Source organism: Pseudorasbora parva, chromosome 12 (genome assembly GCF_024679245.1).
Source record: "Pseudorasbora parva isolate DD20220531a chromosome 12, ASM2467924v1, whole genome shotgun sequence".
Classification (NCBI taxonomy): Eukaryota; Metazoa; Chordata; class Actinopteri; order Cypriniformes; family Gobionidae; genus Pseudorasbora; species Pseudorasbora parva.
Genome location: NC_090183.1, coordinates 1,582,833 through 1,605,000, shown reverse-complemented (window position 1 = coordinate 1,605,000; position 22,168 = coordinate 1,582,833). Strand labels below are relative to the sequence as shown.

At 41.7% G+C, this 22,168-nt stretch overlaps 1 protein-coding gene across 5 annotated transcripts in view; it reads left to right on the top strand.

Annotated features, from left to right (window-relative positions):
* Nucleotides 1-20,659, top strand: part of arhgap9 (Rho GTPase activating protein 9) — a 48,729-nt gene extending 28,070 nt beyond the window's left edge. For 3 of the 5 annotated variants that reach the window (XM_067458719.1, XM_067458716.1, XM_067458714.1), the window contains 13 exons: nt 1,001-1,063; nt 3,390-3,451; nt 6,829-6,916; nt 7,011-7,106; nt 7,371-7,469; nt 8,780-8,897; nt 9,447-9,566; nt 10,033-10,131; nt 12,590-12,667; nt 14,593-14,646; nt 15,810-15,941; nt 17,766-17,871; nt 20,318-20,659. In XM_067458719.1, the coding sequence (XP_067314820.1) occupies nt 1,001-1,063; nt 3,390-3,451; nt 6,829-6,916; nt 7,011-7,106; nt 7,371-7,469; nt 8,780-8,897; nt 9,447-9,566; nt 10,033-10,131; nt 12,590-12,667; nt 14,593-14,646; nt 15,810-15,941; nt 17,766-17,871; nt 20,318-20,510 (1,308 nt within the window). In that variant the 3' untranslated portion in view covers nt 20,511-20,659. The remainder of the gene's footprint in view (nt 1-1,000; nt 1,064-3,389; nt 3,452-6,828; nt 6,917-7,010; nt 7,107-7,370; nt 7,470-8,779; nt 8,898-9,446; nt 9,567-10,032; nt 10,132-12,589; nt 12,668-14,592; nt 14,647-15,809; nt 15,942-17,765; nt 17,872-20,317) is intronic. The other 2 variants (XM_067458718.1, XM_067458715.1) reach the window with 2 other exon arrangements.
* The last annotated feature ends 1,509 nt before the right edge of the window (nt 20,660-22,168 follow it).

Here is a 22,168-nt window from a genome sequence, read left to right as displayed (position 1 = left end):
TCCATCCATCCATCTGTCTGTCTATCCGTCCGTCCGTCCATCCATCCACCCATCTATACATCCTTCTATCCATCTGTCTTCATTCATTCATCCATCCATCCATCCATCAATATATCATTCATCTATCATCTATCCAAATCCATTCTTCAAAACATCCCTCCACCGAGCTCTATGTATACTCACCGTCTATCCATCTGTCTATTCATTCATTCATTCATTCATTCATTCATCCACCCACACATCCATCCATCATTCATCCATCCATCCATCCATCCATCCTTTCATTCATTCATCCGCCCACACATCCACACATCCATCCATCCATCCATCCATCCATCCATCCATCCATCTATCATTCATCTATCATCTATCCACCCACCCACCCACCCATCCATACTTCTATACATCCCTCCACCCATCTATCCATCCGTCTATCCATCCATCCATCTATCCGTCTATACCGCCATCCATCCATTCACCCATCTATCCATCTGTTTTTAGTTTTAGTCTTATGACTTTAGTTCAAACACTTTAAGTAACTCCTGAATCCATGCAGAGTTTTTATCTAAAGTAAATATTAATGTCGTTTTTATATTCCATGACGATAGCCGAGGAGGCTGGCATGGCATTAAAGCACTCATCAGCCATCTTTCATTTCACAGCCCACCTCACACACTAGAGCAGCTCAACAGGAGCTGACGCTGAGCTCGTGTTTATTCCATTAATGCTCATCTGCACGAGCTGAAGAATGTGCCACATTACTCTAGAGCTGCTGAGGCAAACACACAGCAGACCTTTCTACTCTAGAGCCTCCTGAACACACCAGTCGCCGGCGAAACCAACTCTACTTTAAATATTGGTCATTTATAAGCAAATCATTTTATTCCATCAAAAGAGTTAAGACACATCTGCCGTATAACTGAGTATCTGACTCTGAATATTAGCAGCAGGTGGTCATGAAGTATGAAGCCCATATTTCTATATTTCTATATCTCTGCAGTCAGACTACAGGCTGGAAACACCTTCATCTGACAGCTCACCAGATAGTGAAGGGGTCACACCGGTGAGCATCCATCCATCCATCCATCCACACATCCATCCATCCAGCCATCCACACATCCATCAGTCCATCCATCCATCAATCCATCCACACATCAACTCATCCATCCACACATCCATCCGCACATCAACTCATCCATCCACACATCCATCCGCACATCAACTCATCCATCCACACATCCATCCGCACATCAACTCATCCATCCACACATCCATCCGCACATCAACTCATCCATCCACACATCCGTCCGCACATCAACTCATCCATCCACACATCCATCCGCACATCAACTCATCCATCCACACATCCATCCGCACATCAACTCATCCATCCACACATCCATCCGCACATCAACTCATCCATCCACACATCCATCCACACATCAACTCATCCATCCACACATCCATCCAGCCATCCACACATTCACACATCCATCCATCCACACATCCATCTATCCATCCACACATCCATCCATCCACACATTCACACATCCATCCATCCATCCACACATCCACCTATCCATCCATCCATCCACACATCCACCCACCCATCCATCCATCCATTAATCGATCCACACATCCATCCAGCCATCCATCAATCCATCCACACATCCATCCACTCATCCATCCACACATCCATCCCACACTTCCATCCATCCATCCACACATCCATCCATCCATCCATTAATCCATCCATCATCCACACATCATCCATCCATCCATCCACTCATCCATCCATCCACACCTCCATCCATTAATCAATCCATCATCCACACATCATCTGATCCACTCATCCATCCATCCACACATCAATCCATCATCCATCCATCCACACATCCACTCATCCATCCACACATCCCCTCATCCATCCAGCCATCCACACATCCACTCATCCATCCACACATCCATCCATCCATCCACACATCCATCCAGCCATCCATCCATCCATCCATTAATCCATCCATCATCCACACATCCATCCATCCATTCACTCATCCATCCATCCACGCATCCATCCATTAATCCATCCATCATCCACACATCATCCATCCACACATCCTCTGATCCACTCATCCATCCACACATCCATCCATCCACACGTCCACTCATCCATCCATCCACACATCCATCCATCCTTCCACACATTCATCCAGCCATCCTCACATCCACTCATCTATCCACACATCCACTCATCCATCCATCCACACATCCACTCATCCATCCAGCCATCCACTCATCCATCCATCCATCCACACACCCATCCAGCCATCCACACATCCATCCATCCATCCATCCATCCATCCATCCATCCATCCATCCATCCACACATCCATCCAGCCATCTACACATCAACTCATCCATCCACTCATCCATCCACACATCCATCCACCCATCCATCCGCACATCCATCCAGCCATCCACACATTCACACATCCATCCATCCATCCACCCCTCCACACATCCATCCATCCATTCATCCACACATCCATCCATCAATCCATCCACACACCCATCCTCCCACCCATCCATCCATCCATCAATCGATCCACACATCCATCCAGCCATCCATCAAACCATCCACCCATCCACAAATCCACACATTCATCCACCCATCCACAAATCCACACATCCATCCACCCATCCATCCACACATCCATCCACCCATCCATCCATCCACAAATCCACACATCCATCCATCCATCCACACATCCATCCACCCATCCACAAATCCACCCATCCATCCACCCATCCATCCATTAACAGATTCACCCATCCTTCCATCAATCCACACATCCACTCATCCATCCACACATCAGTCCATCCATCCATCCATCCATCCACACATCCATCCATCCATCCATCCATCCACCCACCCACCCATCCACACACACATCCACACATCCATTCATCCATTCATCCATTCATCCATCCACACATCCATCCATCAATCAATCCATCCATCCACACATCCATCCATAAATCCATGGATTGAGATATGAACAATTGTGAATTATAAAGTTACAAAGTAAATCGCTATTAGCATTTTTTTATTCTGTGGCTGAAAAAGCTTCCATATAATATAATTAATAAATAATTAATAAATAACAATAATAATAGTAACCTGTAAATTCATCTGCTCTTTTCAGCTGGGTAGATGAGCGCACAAATGGTTTATACAAAACTAATTATGATGATGTAATTCTATAAACCCATTTCCACTGAAAACTTTCACTAAACACACACCCACACACACACACACACACGCACACACACACACACACACACACACACACACTCATGATACACACTGACCGGCTGTGTTATGACAGGAACTGGAAAAGGCCGGTCTGCTCAACAAAACCAAGATAGCAGAAGGAGGCAGGAAACTGAGGTGAGCTTATCTACACACACACACACACGCAAACACACCTTGATCTACAACATGCAAACACAGACACACACTCTGAGTCACTTTAGATGGATCTAGATTACAGTCAGAATTTGGCTTGTGCTGCAAAAAAACAGCTTCATCAGCATTTTTGTCCTGTTTTCCAGTTCAAATGTTTCAACATATTTAAAACAAGATCAAATGGCAAGAGATATGAAGATTTTTCAGAGAATGTATGTTAATTAGTGTACTTTTTGTACTTAATTGCCTCATGTTTGTCTTGTTGTAAGCGTAAATCTAACTAGTTGTAGATAATGCTGCTTAATGTTAGCCAGTGAGATATGGTGAAGCACGAGCGGTTCATTTTTTATGTTTCATTAAATGCTCTGATGCTCCATTGGGCTGTGATTATGGGGCGTGTTTCAACCCAACCAGGAAAGACCTCGATTGGACAGACCGACAACCAATCAGAGCAGCGGAGCGACTTACAACTGCACTGTGTTGCCAAGTCCGCGTTTTTGCGGGTTGAAGCGGCCTCAATTATGTGATATATAGACCCATGAGTGCGAATTTTAGCAGCAACCTTGCCAAAATAACACAAATTTTACCCCCCAAACGCCATTTTCCCCCGGAGAACCCCCCGAGAAGCTATTGTTTAGGGCTAGTAGTTGGCGGGTTTTGTTGTAAAAACATGGAAACCCTGTCTGCACACACGCTGGAATAAACGATCTTTGCCGGTGTTGTAAAAAAATAAAAGAATTTAATGATACACAGAGTACTGACCCAACATGATCCTCATTACTGAGAGAAATAGTGAAGGTGATGCAGATACGAACAAGCTCTCCGTTTAGGAGTCGAACAAATATAACCCAAGCCCCTTTGATGACATGATGATTACGCTACTGTTGATCATCTGTCCATCATCGGCTAAAGCCCGCCCTGATGATCTCATTGGTCAGTTACTGTCGATCATCTGTCCATCATCGGCTAAAGCCCGCCCTGATGATCTCATTGGTCAGTTTCTGTTGATCATCTGTCCGTCATCGGCTAAAGCCCGTCCTGATGATCTCATTGGTCAGTTACTGTCGATCATCTGTCCATCATCGGCTAAAGCCCGCCCTGATGATCTCATTGGTCAGTTACTGTTGATCATCTGTCCGTCATCGGCTAAAGCCCGCCCTGATGATCTCATTGGTCAGTTTCTGTTGATCATCTGTCCGTCATCGGCTAAAGCCCGTCCTGATGATCTCATTGGTCAGTTTCTGTTGATCATCTGTCCGTCATGGGCTAAAGCCCGCCCTGATGATCTCATTGGTCAGTTACTGTCGATCATCTGTCCATCATCGGCTAAAGCCCGCCCTGATGATCTCATTGGTCAGTTTCTGTTGATCATCTGTCCATCATCGGCTAAAGCCCGCCCTGATGATCTCATTGGTCAGTTACTGTCGATCATCTGTCCATCATCGGCTAAAGCCCGCCCTGATGATCTCATTGGTCAGTTACTGTTGATCATCTGTCCGTCATCGGCTAAAGCCCGCCCTGATGATCTCATTGGTCAGTTTCTGTTGATCATCTGTCCGTCATCGGCTAAAGCCCGCCCTGATGATCTCATTGGTCAGTTACTGTTGATCATCTGTCCGTCATCGGCTAAAGCCCGCCCTGATGATCTCATTGGTCAGTTTCTGTTGATCATCTGTCCGTCATCGGCTAAAGCCCGCCCTGATGATCTCATTGGTCAGTTTCTGTTGATCATCTGTCCGTCATCGGCTAAAGCCCGCCCTGATGATCTCATTGGTCAGTTTCTGTTGATCATCTGTCCGTCATCGGCTAAAGCCCGCCCTGATGATCTCATTGGTCAGTTACTGTTGATCATCTGTCCGTCATCGGCTAAAGCCCGCCCTGATGATCTCATTGGTCAGTTTCTGTTGATCATCTGTCCGTCATCGGCTAAAGCCCGCCCTGATGATCTCATTGGTCAGTTTCTGTTGATCATCTGTCCGTCATCGGCTAAAGCCCGCCCTGATGATCTCATTGGTCAGTTTCTGTTGATCATCTGTCCGTCATCGGCTAAAGCCCGCCCTGATGATCTCATTGGTCAGTTTCTGTTGATCATCTGTCCGTCATCGGCTAAAGCCCGCCCTGATGATCTCATTGGTCAGTTTCTGTTGATCATCTGTCCGTCATCGGCTAAAGCCCGCCCTGATGATCTCATTGGTCAGTTTCTGTTGATCATCTGTCCGTCATCGGCTAAAGCCCGCCCTGATGATCTCATTGGTCAGTTTCTGTTGATCATCTGTCCGTCATCGTCTAAAGCCCGCCCTGATGATCTCATTGGTCAGTTTCTGTTGATCATCTGTCCGTCATCGTCTAAAGCCCGCCCTGATGATCTCATTGGTCAGTTTCTGTTGATCATCTGTCCGTCATCGTCTAAAGCCCGCCCTGATGATCTCATTGGTCAGTTTCTGTTGATCATCTGTCCGTCATCGTCTAAAGCCCGCCCTGATGATCTCATTGGTCAGTTTCTGTTGATCATCTGTCCGTCATCGGCTAAAGCCCGCCCTGATGATCTCATTGGTCAGTTTCTGTTGATCATCTGTCCGTCATCGGCTAAAGCCCGCCCTGATGATCTCATTGGTCAGTTTCTGTTGATCATCTGTCCGTCATCGTCTAAAGCCCGCCCTGATGATCTCATTGGTCAGTTTCTGTTGATCATCTGTCCGTCATCGTCTAAAGCCCGCCCTGATGATCTCATTGGTCAGTTTCTGTTGATCATCTGTCCGTCATCGTCTAAAGCCCGCCCTGATGATCTCATTGGTCAGTTTCTGTTGATCATCTGTCCGTCATCGGCTAAAGCCCGCCCTGATGATCTCATTGGTCAGTTTCTGTTGATCATCTGTCCGTCATCGTCTAAAGCCCGCCCTGATGATCTCATTGGTCAGTTTCTGTTGATCATCTGTCCATTATCGTCTAAAGCCCGCCCTGATGATCTCATTGGTCAGTTTCTTTTGATCATCTGTCCATCATCGTCTAAAGCCCGCCCTGATGATCTCATTGGTCAGTTACTGTTGATCATCTGTCCGTCATCGGCTAAAGCCCGCCCTGATGATCTCATTGGTCAGTTTCTGTTGATCATCTGTCCGTCATCGGCTAAAGCCCGCCCTGATGATCTCATTGGTCAGTTTCTGTATTATAATTACTCCTCTATGGATCAAGGCCAGACCGAACTGCCCGAGCTAAGCTCAGAAGTTGTGGGCGGGGCTGAGTTTGGCTGTGGGCGGGGCTGAGTTCGGCTGCCATCCAGGCTTCCTAAATGGGGTCTCTTTGCACTATTTGCTCAACTTACCAGCAGCAAAAATGGAGTTTATTTTCTGTGTTTGCAGGAAAAACTGGAATCCTTCATGGGTGGTGCTGGTGGGAAACAGTCTCGTCTTCTTCAAAGACCCTAAAAGCCAGAATCCTGATAGTTGGGTGAGACTAACAGGGAATAACCTGGAATCAATTCCATATCTTTAAAAGTCAAATATTGCTGAGTATGTGTGTGTGTGTGTGTGTTTACATGCAGAAACCGGGCAACAGCCGTCCAGAGAGCAGCGTGGATCTGAGAGGAGCTCAGCTTCAGTGGACCAACGAACTGTCCAGCAAGAAAAACGTCTTCAAGGTGAAAAAGAGACAGAAATGAGATTAAATGGAGCCGTTTTGCTAAAGCAGACGTCGTCTCAAACACGTTTATTTCTCGGTTAAAACAGTCTAACTGTGTGAGCTGTTGACACTGTAGGGTTTAGTATTTACTTCCTCAGTTACTTCCTCTGTTAAAAATTTGAATGGTGATAAAATGTTTAACAGAACAACACTTCTTATCTGTGTGTGTGTGTGTGTGTGTGTGTGTGTGTGTGTGTGTGTGTGTGTGTGTGTGTGTGTATAGCTGAGGACGATTACAGGAAATGAATTCTTGCTGCAGTCGGAGACGGACTCTCTCATCAGAGAATGGTACAGAACCATCCAGAATGTCATCGACAGACTAGTGAGTCACACATACACACACACACACACGTTTTTTGTGAATTGTGGGAACTTTCCATAGGCGTAATGGATTTTACACTGTACAAACTGTACATTATATCCCCCTTAACTGCCCCTAAACCTACCCATCACACACACACACACACCACACACACCACACACACACACACACACACACACACACACACACACACACACACACACACACACACACACACACACACACACACACACACACACACATGTTTGTTTTTGTGAATTGTGGGGACATTCCATAGGCGTAATGGTTTTTATACCGTACAAACCGTATTGTCTATCCCCTTACACTGCCCCTACCCCTAAACCTACCCATCACACACACACACACACACACACACACACACACACACACACACACACACACACACACACACACACACACACACACACTGCCCCTAAATCTACCCATCACACACACACACACACACACACTGCCTCTAAACCTACCCATCACACACACACACACACACACACACACACACACACACACACACACACACACACACACACACACACACACACACACACACACACACACACACACACACACACACACAGCCCCTAAACCTACCCATCACACACACACACACACACACTGCCCCTAAACCTACCCATCACACACACACACACACACACACACACACACACTGCCCCTAAACCTACCCATCACACACACACACACACACACTGCCTCTAAACCTACCCATCACACACACACACACACACACACACACACACACACACACACACACACACACACACACACACTGCCCCTAAACCTACCCATCACACACACACACACACACACACACACACACACACACACACACATACACACACACACACACACACACACACACACACACACACACACACACACACACACACACACACACACTGCCTCTAAACCTACCCATCACACACACTGGACACCTCCAGTGTAGATCATCTGTTCTCTGTGTGAATATATAGTAAAGTGTGATTTATTCCTGTGATCATCATCATCATTACTCCAGTCTTCAGTATCACTGATCCTTCACTAATCATTCTCAGATGAGGATCTGATGATCAACACATATTATGATTATCATCAGTGTTGAACAGAGTTCATATTTCTGTGGAAACTGTGATGCATTTTATTCTTCAGGATTCTTTGATGAATAGAAAGTTCAAAAGAACAGCATTTATTAGAAATATAATCTTTAGTAACATTATAAATGTCTTTACTGTCACGTTTGATCATTTTACTGCGTTAAATCCCATGTGTGTCAGGATAAAGAGAATCCTCTGGATAATGTGCTGCTGTATTCCCTGAGGAGAGCCGGATCGGTCGAGCTGCTGGACCACAGCGGAGACGAGGACGAGAACCGCGGAGGATTCAAGGCAATGCGTATGTTTCAGTCATCTAAGATGCCCAGTGCGCACACGCACACACACACACACACACACACACACACACACACACACACACACACACACACACACACACACACACACGTTTGTTTTTTTGGCATATGGGGACATTCCATAGGTGTAACGGTTTTTATACTGTACAAACTGTATTTTCTATCCCCTTACACTGCCCCTAAACCTACCCATCACACACACACACACACACACACACACACACACACACACACACACACACACACACACACACACACACACACACACACACACACACACACACACACACACTGCCCCTAAACCTACCCATCACAGGAAACATTCTGCATTTTTACTTTATCAAAAAAACATAATTTAGTATGTTTTTAAGGCCATTTGATATGTCCTCATAAACCACATTTATAGTGTAATACCAGTGTAATACCCATGTAGTTATACAAATTTGTGTCCTCTTAAACCACATAAACAGGCTCACACACACACACACACACACACACACACATTCACACACTCACGATCTCTGTGTCCGCAGTCCCTCGCTCCACCTCTTACACGGAGAACTCCGAACGCAAGCGTGTGAAGAGTCGTCTGAAGAAGCTGATCCTCCGGCGGCCGCCACTACAGACGCTGCAGGAGAAAGGACTCATTAAAGGTGAACCGGCAAACACTGGGCAAATATCAAAAGCCTGATGCATCATATTTCATACATCAATTGATAAGGCCTCTAAATGCTGAATATGATCTGATAATCCTGTCACACACGACCTCTCCAGTCCTGTGTCTGATCGGGTCAATTGTACAAACATCCCTCAGTGTCTTTTTGATGTGAAATCACTGATTTTTATCAAGTTAACATAAGAATATCTTTGATACTGTTAGTAATATTTCAGCTGGACTGAAGCAGGTTTACACTGCAAAGAAAAGCTTTTCTTACTCAGTATTTTTGTCTTGTTTCTAGTCTAAATATCTAAAAATTCTTCCATTAAGAAACATTTACTAGACAAGTAAAAATTATTGTCTTGTTTTGGGAAAAATAACTCAAAATGAAGAGAGTTTTTGCTTAAAATAAGATAAATAATCTTAAAACAATGAAACTCTCTCCGCTGTTTGTGCTTCAGATCAGGTGTTCGGCTGCGGGCTGGAGCTGCTGTGTGAGAGAGAGAAATGCACCGTTCCTCAGTTCGTCAGGAAATGCACCGAGGCCGTGGAGAGGAGAGGTAAACATTTTAACTTTAGTCAGTGTGTAATGTCGCTGCTTGAGCATAAACAGTATCTGCAAAGTTACAGCGCTGAAAGTTCAATGCAAACGGAGATATTGTCTTTTAAAGTCACGGCAGTTTATTGCCTACAAAAATGGCCGGTTTGGACTACAACGAGCTTCTTCCTGGGTTGGTGACATCATAAACCCTCGCTAGTCTCCGCAGATGTGACTTCTGCCCGTAATGGGAAGGGGCGTGGCCTTAACCTGTGCTTGGCACTTCAGCCAATAAAAATACAGGAAACTACATTTGGCCATCTGACCAATCTAAGACCATTGCGTTTTTCAGAGGGAGGGGCTTCATAGAAGCAGGAAGCAAACAGTTCAGAGGACAGACAGCGGTGTGGAATAAAGGGAGGATAGAAGAAACATACTGTGTTTAAAAAAAAAAGAAGTATGTGTTATACATGTAATGCTGCGTTCACACCGCACGCGAATGACGCGATTCGCACGAGTGATTTACATGTTAAGTTAATGCAGAGACGCGAATGGCGCGATTCGCGCGAATGAAGCAGCAATGATCACGCGAATTGAGCGTTTTGAACGCGTGATTCGTGCAAACCGTGCGAAACACGCGAGTCGCTCAAGTTGAAAAATCTGAACTTTGGCGGATATTCGCGCCGCGTTAACCAATGAGGAGCCTGCTTACTGCTGTCACGTGGTAAAGTGACGGATGGGAAACCCATAAGGGAACCCCGAGGCCAGAATAATTTAAAAATACTACTCTATTGTGTCACAAAATGTACTTTTAATAGTTTTTCAGCCGAGAATGTAGTTGTTTAAAGCTCAAGTATGTGGTTTATTTATTAAGAGAGCTCCTATTTGAAAATTTGATCTGGTGTTTTCGGAGGTGTGAGACCCCGGCGATCAGCGGAGCTCAGCGCTCATCAACCCCGGTGAGAGCAGCCTTAACTCGGATAGTCTTTCTGCCGACTGCCGCTGCCTGGCAGAAGCCCCTCCCATGACGCGAATTCGCGTCTGTTGTGTAGTGAACGTCACACGCGAATGAGCACTTTTTGTATAAAAAAAACACAGATTTCAGCATTAAACAACAATATTATCGCCTGAAAAAGTCTTCAAACTACGTTTTGTCACACATTAACAGTAGTATTTTTTACAGAAAAGAAGTCAAGTGACCCAGTCAAAATGACTAGCAGAAGCCCCTCCCATGACGCGAATTCGCGTCTGTTGTGTAGTGAATGTCACACGCGAATGAAGCGAATTTGACGCGCGAATGAAGCGAATGGATTCAAAATGTTCACGCGTCCAACTTCGCGCGAATAGCGCGATTTATTCGCGTCATTCGCGTGCGGTGTGAACGCAGCATTATACTGCACTCAATAAACACAACCAAGCCTAGGAAAAAAACACAGAACCACTCATTTAATGTTGCACTCGTCTTTTCTTCTTGCCGTATATCGAGTGAAACGCTTCACAAACAAGAACAAATGTGGGCGGGGCTTGATTGTGTCTGTGGGGAATTGATTGGATGGCTGTGGTTTGCTATTGGCTGATCTCATGTGAGTGACAGGTGGCCCCGCCCCCTCGTCATCACGGAAGAGATACAATAATGATCAGTCATTTAGACATAAACACTGCAAAAAATGCTTTTCTTACTCAGTATTTTTGTCTTGTTTCTAGTCTAAATATCAACAAATTCTTACATTAAGAAACATTTACTAGACAAGTAAAAGTAATTGTCTTGTTTTGGGGAAAATAACTCAAAATGAAGAGAGTTTTTGCTTAAAATAAGATAAATAATCTGCCAATGGGGTGAGAAAAATAACGTTGTTTTCTGTTTGAATTAAGATTATTTTTCTCACCCCATTGGCAGATTATTGATCTTATTTTAAGCAAAAACTCTCTTCATTTTGAGTTATTTTTCCCAAAACATTTTTTACCTGTCTAGTAAATACTTCTTGTTTTAAGAATTTTTAGATGTTTGGACTAGAAGCAAGACAAAAATACTGAGTAAGAAAAGCATTTTTTGCAGTGTAAAAATAAGAATTGACTTCATGGTGACTTTAAAAGCCAGGAAAAGAAGTCTTAAAAGTCTTGAAATTTACTATAATGATGAATATGCATTATGCTGAACTAATTTTTTGTGTCGAATAAAACATGATTGTGAGTCATTATGATGCTTGATTTGTGAGCGAATCTTTCTTGTGAATCCGAATGAACGTCTCAGATTAGTCAGCATGATTCATTAGCAGATCGTTCTGAATCAAAATCATTTTTTTTATTTATTCTTATCCTCTGATCTCAACCAGTCATAGAAGAAAAAGAGTCTCTGTTTTACACACTCGTGTTCTGTAGGACCGCTGCTGTATTCCTGGAAATAATGTGTGTGTGTGTGTGTGTGTGTGTGTGTGTGTGTGTGTGTGTGTGTGTGTGTGTGTGTGTGTGTGTGTTTTCAGGGTTGGAGACCGATGGCATTTACAGAGTGAGTGGGAATCTTGCCGTCATTCAGAAACTGCGCTTTGCTGTCAATCATGGTGAGAGTCAATATCACATCAATATAATAACCATAAGTGTCGTGATGAGGTTCTGTAATTCAGTGCAATAAATGCAACATGACATCCAAAATTAATGCATGCCCTGTGAATTATTAGCAATATTTGGGGACTTTGCTAAATGCATTTGGGAGAATTTGTATTTTAAAGAAACAATCGAAATTATGCGGAAAAAGTTGAAAAATGCAAGAGATGCTAATTTTAAAAACTAGTTTGGTGAAATTATTATTATTATTATTTAGCAATAAACACTATAAATAAATATCTACATTAAATAATTTTAAATGAAGCTGAAAAATGCAAGAGATGCTGTTGATTTGGGATCAGATTGTAGTTATTAAAAATATGCAATAGAACAAAACATTTCTTAGTATAACTGTAATAACTGCGATGTACGGTGTGTGTGTTAGATGTTTTTCTTGTTCTAATCATGCTGTAGAAAAGGCACAAATGATGTCACTTCCTTTTTTGTAACTGGGAGAAACTGGCATTTTCTTTCGTCTTCAGTCATGATTAATTGAGTTGTGTGACATCATCACACACACACACACACACACACACACACACACACACACACACACACAGGGCCCTATTTTAACGATCTGAAAAGCAAGTGTCAAAGCACAAAGCGCAAGTAACTTTGTGGGCGGGTCTCGGCGCTGTTGCTATTTTCCCGGCGGGATAAATGGCTCTTGCCCCGGCGCAAATCTAAAATGGGTTGGTCTGAAGTAGCTTCATTATTCATAGGTGTGGTTTGGGCGTAAAGTGAATAAACCAATCAGAGCGTCATCCAACATTCCCTTTAAAAGCAGCTGCGCAAGTTCATTATGGGTCGCTATTATTATGGCGTATTTACCAGCCGCACGCCAGGAGCGGTTCACAGCCGAGGAGACGGATGTTCTTGTAGAGCAGTGAAGGACAGAGAAGTTTGTCAGATGTCCTTATATACAGATATGTCTTGCCACTATTGGGCAAACAGGTCTGATCCTTAATTTCTACAATTAGCCTGAATAATTTGTAAGCTAGATTTATGCCTATTTTTTCACATCTTCGTGGCACGCCACAATGATTTCCGTCATCTCATGTGTTAATATTTTTTTAGTGTAACAATTTATGATTTGCAAAAATAACTGTTGCATCTGTGTAGATTTCATGAGCAAAGTGTATGCGCGTTGTGCACGCTATACATAATGGTCAAGCATGCGCCCTTAATATAGCATAATGAACAACGCGCAACGCACCGCTGACTTTAGACTGGGTTTTTTCTGGTCAGTGGCGCAACTGTTTAATGGAACAGCAAAATAGCACCAGGGATTGTTTGCGCCGGAACACGCCTCCTTTTTTGCGTTGAACCGCCCAGGGAGCGCAAGTTCATTCACTTGTTTAGCGACGTGCTTCTGTGGAGGGAAAAGCGCGCTTTGCGCAGGAGCAAAATAGGAATGACACATGCGGCGGTGTACAAAGTCAATTGCGCTGGGTGCAAGATAGGGCCCACACACACACACACAGACACACACACACACAGACACACACACACACAGACACACACACACACACACACACACACACACACACACACACACACACACACAGACACACACACAGACACACACACACAGACAGACACACACACACACACACACACACACACACACACACACACACACACACACACACACACACACACACACACACACACACACACACACAGTGTCAGCTGGTGTTGAGTGTGTGAATGTTGTCATTATTCACTGCAATAAATGCAACATGTACAGTATGTAAGAAATTTTTGTTGGTCTTCAGCGATGATGAATTGAGTTGTGTGTGACATCATCACACACACACACACGCGCGTGTGGAGTGTGTGTGATGTCATCAGATGTGTGATGTCAGGTCTGTTCTTCCAGAGCGAGCGGTGACCACAGACGGACGTTATCTCTTCCCTGAGGGTTTAGTGCAAGGTTTGGAGCCGCCGCCGCTGTCTCTGCTCAGGCTTCTGCTTCTCGCTGTCGAGTCTGACCGAAGCGCTCGTGGCTTTGGGTTATTAAACGCTGTCCAGCTTCAGCACAAGCCGGGCACATGATATAGAACGCAAAATAAATATCAGAAAAAAATCTGGAATCCTGAAATGTCCTTGTAATGGAAATTTCAGGATTCCAGACTTTTTTCTGATGGATATTTATGATCATTTTTACTAATAATTTCTCACATTAAGTATAAATAAACTTGCTACTTGAAATACATAAAATAAAATAAATAAAAATAGTTTAAGGTTAAGTGATAAAATAGATAAATTATATTTATACACTCTAGAAATGCTGAGATATTTTAACCCAATGTTGGGTCAAAATGGACTAACCCAGCGATTGGGTTGTTTTAATCCAGCGGTTGGGTTAAATATTTGCTTAAGACAACCCAATTGCTGGGTTAGTCCATATTTGAGCCAATATTGGGTTGTTTTTTACCCAGAGTTTTTTGGAGTATATATATATATATTGGGAAAATAAAAAAAATCTGAAAATATAAAAAACAATATGTATATATTTGTTCTTATAATGCTGTAATATATAAATCCCCCCCCCCCTCTCTCTCTCTATATATATATATATTTTTTTTTACTTTATAAAATATTTCATAGCTTGGCATAGCTAGATAAATGTATATTATTATAAAAATGCCCATGGCAGTTTAAGATTTCATTATTTCTCATGTTATTTCCCGGTGGCATTGCCTTCATTGCATGTCGTTTTGAATCACTGAATCATCTTCTCTGCAAATCTGCTCTTTATAATCACAGGTGGACTGAACCGGCACAATCACGACGCAGATGATTTGCTTCTTTAACTTTTCTTCTTCTGCAGCCTGACGCCTAAACCGTGCAGCATCTTTAAGTGTGTGTGTGTGTGTGTGTGTGTGTGTGTGTGATGGGTAGTTTTAGGGGCAGTGTGTGTGTGTGTGTGTGTTGTGTGTGTGTGTGTGTGTGATGGATAGGTTTAGAGGCAGTGTGTGTGTGTATGAGTGATGGGTAGGTTTATGGAGAGGGGCAGTGTGTGTGTGTGTGTGTGTGTGTGTGTGTGTGAGATTCAGCATGTAACACTCACAGCCCCTCCTCCATCTCCTCCAGAGCGTCTGGATCTGGACGACCCGCAGTGGGACGATATTCACGTCATCACCGGAGCGCTCAAACTGTTCTTCCGGGAGCTTCCGGAGCCGCTCATCCCGTACGGATTCTTCCAGGAGCTCGTCGAGGCCGTCAGTGAGTGAAGAGCAGAAAGATGCATGATAAATAATCCATCATAAATCAAGGCCGTAACCATATCTTCATAATCGGGGGGGTTCGAATTATTGAGGGGGGGTCTTGTTCCCCTCAGTGCCTTTGGTGGTCACGGCCGTTATACCAGTGTTGGGGAAAGTTACTCTGAAAAGTAATGCATTACATTATTGCGTTACTCCCTTAAAAAGTAACTGAGTTAGTTAGTTTTTAAGAAAAGTAATGTTACGTTACTTTTGTGTTACTTTTTATCACCTTTATTTTTTATAACAAAAAAAAGTTATATTTTTGTGCAAATGTAAAGACCTCTTCACATTCAGGCCCCGTCCACACGAAGCCAGAGCTTTCCCAATCCGATCTTTTTTTTCCCTCGTTTCAAGAAATATCTGCGTCCACACGAGATCACCGAAACGTACTAAAAACGATGTAGTTTGCATGCCAGGCCAGTGTGTGGCGCTGTAATTCTCCCACAGAAATACACTAAAACAGAGAAGAAGAGTTGTGGCTAGCAGGGGTATAGCAGTGGTCGGAGGTGAGGCAAAATCTCACAATAAAATTACAATAAATACATTTGCTACTTAACAGATGTGTTTTATTAACGCCTACACCGACCCCGACCCTAAACACACCCTTACAGTACTGCAGATACGGTCATTAAATGAGGCGATATTGATGAGCTCATGCCCAGAGCCCGTAGCTTTATCCCTTACCTCTATACCCTGCTGGACGTAGTGTGATGACATCACCCTTTCAGAAAATATACGGATTCGCCGAACACACGAAAACGCAAGATGATCGTTTTCAGATTTATCCGCTGTGGGACCCGGTTTCAAAAAATATCGGATTCATGCTTCCCAAACGCCGGATCCGTGTGGACGAAACGCTGATACGGTACAAAATGTATACGTATACAGCTAAACGCGTCTCTGTGTGGACGGGGCCTAAAATGTAAATAATAAACCTCAGACCGAGGTAAAAATGCAGAGTCACGCGTGTACAGTAGAGGGCGCCGCTCAAACAAACCTCTCAGCTGCGCTGCCGTTCTGGATAATGAGTAACTTTTGCTTTAACTGAAACATCGAAAGTTAGCTGCAAAACATTCATCAATGAAGGTAGATTAAATGCATTAAAGTATTTTATTTTCATTTCATTTTATTTAATTATTGGAGGTTTGTATATATTCTGATTTTGCATTTGACTGATTTTATTAATTTTGAGGAGAATTTACACTGCAAAAAATGCTCTTCTTACTCAGTATTTTGGTCTTGTTTCTATTCTAAATATCTAAAAATTCTTACAAGAAGTATTTACTACACAAGCAAAAGTAATTGTCTTGTTTTGGGGAAAATAACTCAAAATGAAGAGAGTTTTTGCTTAAAATAAGATAAATAATCTGCCAATGGGGTGAGAAAAATAACGTTGTTTTAAGATTATTTATCTTATTTTAAGCAAAAACTCTCTTCATTTTAAGTTATTTTTCCCCAAAACAAGACAATTACTGTTACTTGACTAGTAAAAGTTTCTTAATGTCAGATTGTTTTGATATTTTGACTAGAAACAAGACAAAAATACTGAGTAAGGAAAGCATTTGCAAGTCAGATGAGTAAATGCTCACACACACCACCTTTGCACTTACTCTCGATTTTTTTTTTCAACATGGGGAGAAGAGAGCTGTCAAATAAATGTGAAAAAGTAACTCAGAAATTTTTGTTTAAAAGTAATGTTACTTTACTAGTTACTTGAAAAAGTAATCTGATTATTGCATTACCCCCAGCACTGTAAATGACTTTATACGTGTGTGTCCTGTAGAAATCGCTGATTATCTGGAGAAGATGGAGCGACTGAAGCTTCTGGTCTTCAACATGCCTCCACCAAACCACCACACCTTGAGTCACATGATACTCCACCTCAAACGGTACGAGCACTCTTCTTCAGGCTTCAACACTGCAAAAAATGCTCTTCTTATTCTTGTTTCTAGTCCAAACATCTAACATTTCTTAAAACAAGAAGTATTTACTAGAGAAGCGAAAGTAATTGCTTAGAGAAGCTCAAATATTCGAATTAACCTTTCAGAAAGCCGTGAGAAAAGAGAAATGTGTATCATGAGAAGTGATTTTGATGCATGTAAAACTATTGTAGGAGACTCTAAAACACAACTAGAAACATTTAAAATAGCATAATAGGGGCACTTTAAAGGGTTAGTTCATCCAAAAAGGAAATGTCTGTCATTAACTCCTCTCCCTAATGTCGCTCCACACCCGTAAGACCTCCGTTCATCTTCACACACAGTTTAAGATATTTTATATTTAGTCCGAGAGCGTATGCAAGTGTATGCACACTATACTGTCCATGTCCAGAAAGGGAATAAAAACATCATCACAGTAGTCCATATGAGACATCAGTGGGTTAATTAGAGTCTCTTGAAGCATCCGAAATACATTTGGGTCCAAAAATAACAAAAACTACGACTTTATTCAGCATTGGCTTCTCTTCCGGGTTTGTGTTCAATCCTCAAATAAAGATTCAAACGGTTATGAATCAGCGAATCGATCAATGATTCGGATCGCCAATGTCACGTGATTTCAGCAGTTTGACACGCGATCCGAATCATGAATAAACACTTTAGTTTGAGAAGCAGATGAAGGAATATCTGACTATATCAATGCGTGATGTGAATTAAAGAAATTATAGGTTCACAAAGAGCTCAAAAGAATACACGTTGTTTAAAAGAATTATGAATGCATGTATTATATTTATATACTATTTGTATATAATTAATGTAATATTTATATGAATTCAAAGTAATCATAATTCATGTAATATAATAAATAATTAGCACCAAAAGATGCACAGTTTTGTTTCAAAAGTTTTTTCATTATAAACGGCTTTAATTTGGAACGAGAGATATAGGGGGTGTGGCTTTATTGCAGCTTTACTTGGAGCTGATTGGTCCAGTTTGGGTTTGCGATCTCTAACCCAGAATAAAACCATGTAGTGTGAGTTACCATGGTGATGAACCCGATAAAAGCCCAAAAAAACAGAGTTTGCTCAAACTAATCTCAAACTTACCTAGCAACTGAAAGCAGCAACAGGCCACTAGTCTTCATTCATAAGGACACTCACCTGGCAGTGAATTTCACCCATAATCACGCACTGATTGGATTATGCAAGCTCCGCCCACTTGTCCTCCACCAATGAGAAGCCACATGCACTCACTGATCTCTGTGTGAAGCATCTGTATTGTGGAGTAAGAGTTGGTTGGGCTGGAAGACTGCAAAAAAAGACACTAGAGGGCGCTGTGTGTCTTCATCACAAACTGACTGAGAAATATACGACACAAACTGTGACAATAAAGCAATATCAGTCATGTATTATAAGCCTGAATCGAGTCTACACCATAATAAATATAGAAAATATAAGGGAAATGAAATAATTTGTGTTTTAAATGTGACTACTGAAAATACATTGATACCTTTGAATGTTTGCATAAGTAAATAATAAAGGTGTTTTATAGCCGGATGGAGAACGCATCACTGATCTGAAGAACCTCCAATGAAACGACAAACTCCATTAATCTGAGCAAAGAAAGATCACACTTTAAGATCTCAGAACATAGGCTGAGATGCTTCTCCAGAAAAACACGTGATTTACAAGAGAAACTGTGCTCGCAAAAAATGCTTTTCTTACTCAGTATTTTTGTCTTGTTTCTAGTCCAAAGATTAAAAAATTCTTACATTAAGAAACATTTACTAGACGCGTGACAATTATTGTCTTGTTTTGGGGAAAATAACTCTAAATGAAGAGAGTTTTTGCTTAAAATAAGATAAATAATCTGCCAATGGGGTGAGAAAAATAATCTTGTTTTCTGTTTGAATTAAGATTATTTTTCTCACCCCATTGGCAGATTATTTATCTTATTTTAAGCAAAAACTCTCTTCATTTAGAGTTATTTTCCCCAAAACAAGACAATTACTTTTGCTTGTCTAGTAAATACTTCTTGTTTTAAGAATTTTAATATGTTTGGACTAGAAACAAGACAAAAATACTGAGTAAGAGAAGCATTTTTAGCCGTGCAGATCTGCCAAAACATCCCAAAGTCTGCGATCAAAAGTATGAACGTCTCATCAAATGATCTGATTTATCACATTTACATGTGTGCATTAAACAGATGCGAGATCCAGCCGTATTCATGACATATAACGCCCGGTTTATGAGACGACTAGGAAGTGTAGCGCAGAAACATCTTCTTGTGGTTTGGTGTCTCAGACCCACAGGAAGCTCTTCTTTCTCCGCTGCTTTTTCTTTTTATGAAGTGGAAGTTTTGAGCAGTTTGATGTTAATGCCCGTCTCCGTCTTTGTAGGGTGATGGAGCGCTCCGAATGCAATCGGATGACGACGCAGAACATCGGGATCGTTTTCGGGCCTACGCTAATGCGTCCGGAGAACGAGGGCGGAAATATGGCCATCAATATGGTGTACCAGAACCAGGCCATCGAGCTTCTGCTGAGCGGATACGAGCGGATCTTTGGACCCGAGCAAACCGGATCTTACTGAGGACTTTCCTTCGCTAGTCCATCACGATATAGACACTGAAAAAATGCTTCTCTTACTCAGTATTTTTGTCTTGTTTCTCGTCCAAACATCTAAAAATTCTTAAAACAAGAAGTATTTACTAGACAAGCAAAAGTAATTGTCTTGTTTTGGGAAAATAACTCCAAATGAAGAGAGTTTTTGCTTAAAATAAGATAAATAATCTGCCAATGGGGTGAGAAAAATAATCTTAATTCAAACAGAAAACAAGATTATTCTTCTCACCCCATTGGCAGATTATTTATCTCATCTTAAGCAAAAACTCTCTTCATTATAAGTTATTTTTCCCAAAACAAGACAATAATACTGAGTAAGAGAAGCATTTTTTGCAGTGTTAGGGACGTTTATGAATGGGTGGATCGCATTAAAACTGGTCACATTTCAGCTTTAAATAATATAAACAACATTTATTACAGACATTTACAGATATTAACTCTTTCCCCGCCAGCGTTTAAAAAAAAAGTTGCCAGCCACCGCCAGGGGTTTGAGCGTTTTCACCCAAATCGAACAGGCCATTGAATATTTTGTTTTTTGAATATCTGAGCATACAATATATCAAAAGAGCTGAGCTCTTATTTTAAACAACAAAAAGTTTTATACAAAGAAAATACATTTTTAGAATCAATAAAATATTATTTGAATGGCAATTAATGATTTTCACCATACATTTTCATTTCATCCAGATGTTTTTTTTTTTTTAACGTTTTCTTACAGTAAAATTCTCCAAAGCTCTCTAAAGTTTTGTCTCTAAAAAATACTGTAAATATTGTGCATAAAGATTTTTTTTTTTAGGACCATTAAAATATTATTTGAATGACAAACATTTTCAGTGCATCCAGATGTTTTAAAAAAAAATGGACAGTAAAAATGATCCAAAGCTTATGTATAGACATGAAACTGCTCTAATAATTCTTTTAAATAAATAATATAACATGTTTTTAACATACAATTTAACATTTGATATTAAATCAACTATTGTTTTATCAATATTTGTTCTAGTCTGTACAGTATGTAATGCAGTTACATCAGAAGTCATTCATTAAATTACAAGAGAAGCCCTTGCTTTACTTTTCCAAAGGAAAATGTATTAAATTACAGGAATTAACTACTTACTAATGGATTACACCCAACACTGATAATACATTATAGATTATGATTTAATGAACATTAATGATTTTATGCAAAAATATGTGTGACCTGAAAGTGACTTGTTTTGTGAGATTCAGTGTGTGTGTGTGTGTGTGTGTGTGGGCATGTTTTTGTGACATATGAGGACACAGATGTGTATAATGCCATGGGTATGACACAGGTATTACAGGAGAGGGTGAAATATGAGGACATTACCCATGGCCCCACTTTACAAAAGGCTTATAAATCACACAGGAGGAGTTTTTATGAGAAAGTAAAAATGCAGAATGTTTCCTGTGATGTGTGTGTGTGTGTGTGTGTGTGTGTGTGTGTGTGTGTGTGTGTGTGTGTGTGTGTGTGTGATGGGTAGGTTTAGGGGCAGTGTGTGTGTGTGTGTGTGTGTGTGTGTGTGATGGGTAGGTTTAGGGGCTGTGTGTGTGTGTGTGTGTGTGATGGGTAGGTTTAGGGGCAGTGTGTGTGTGTGTGTGTGTGTG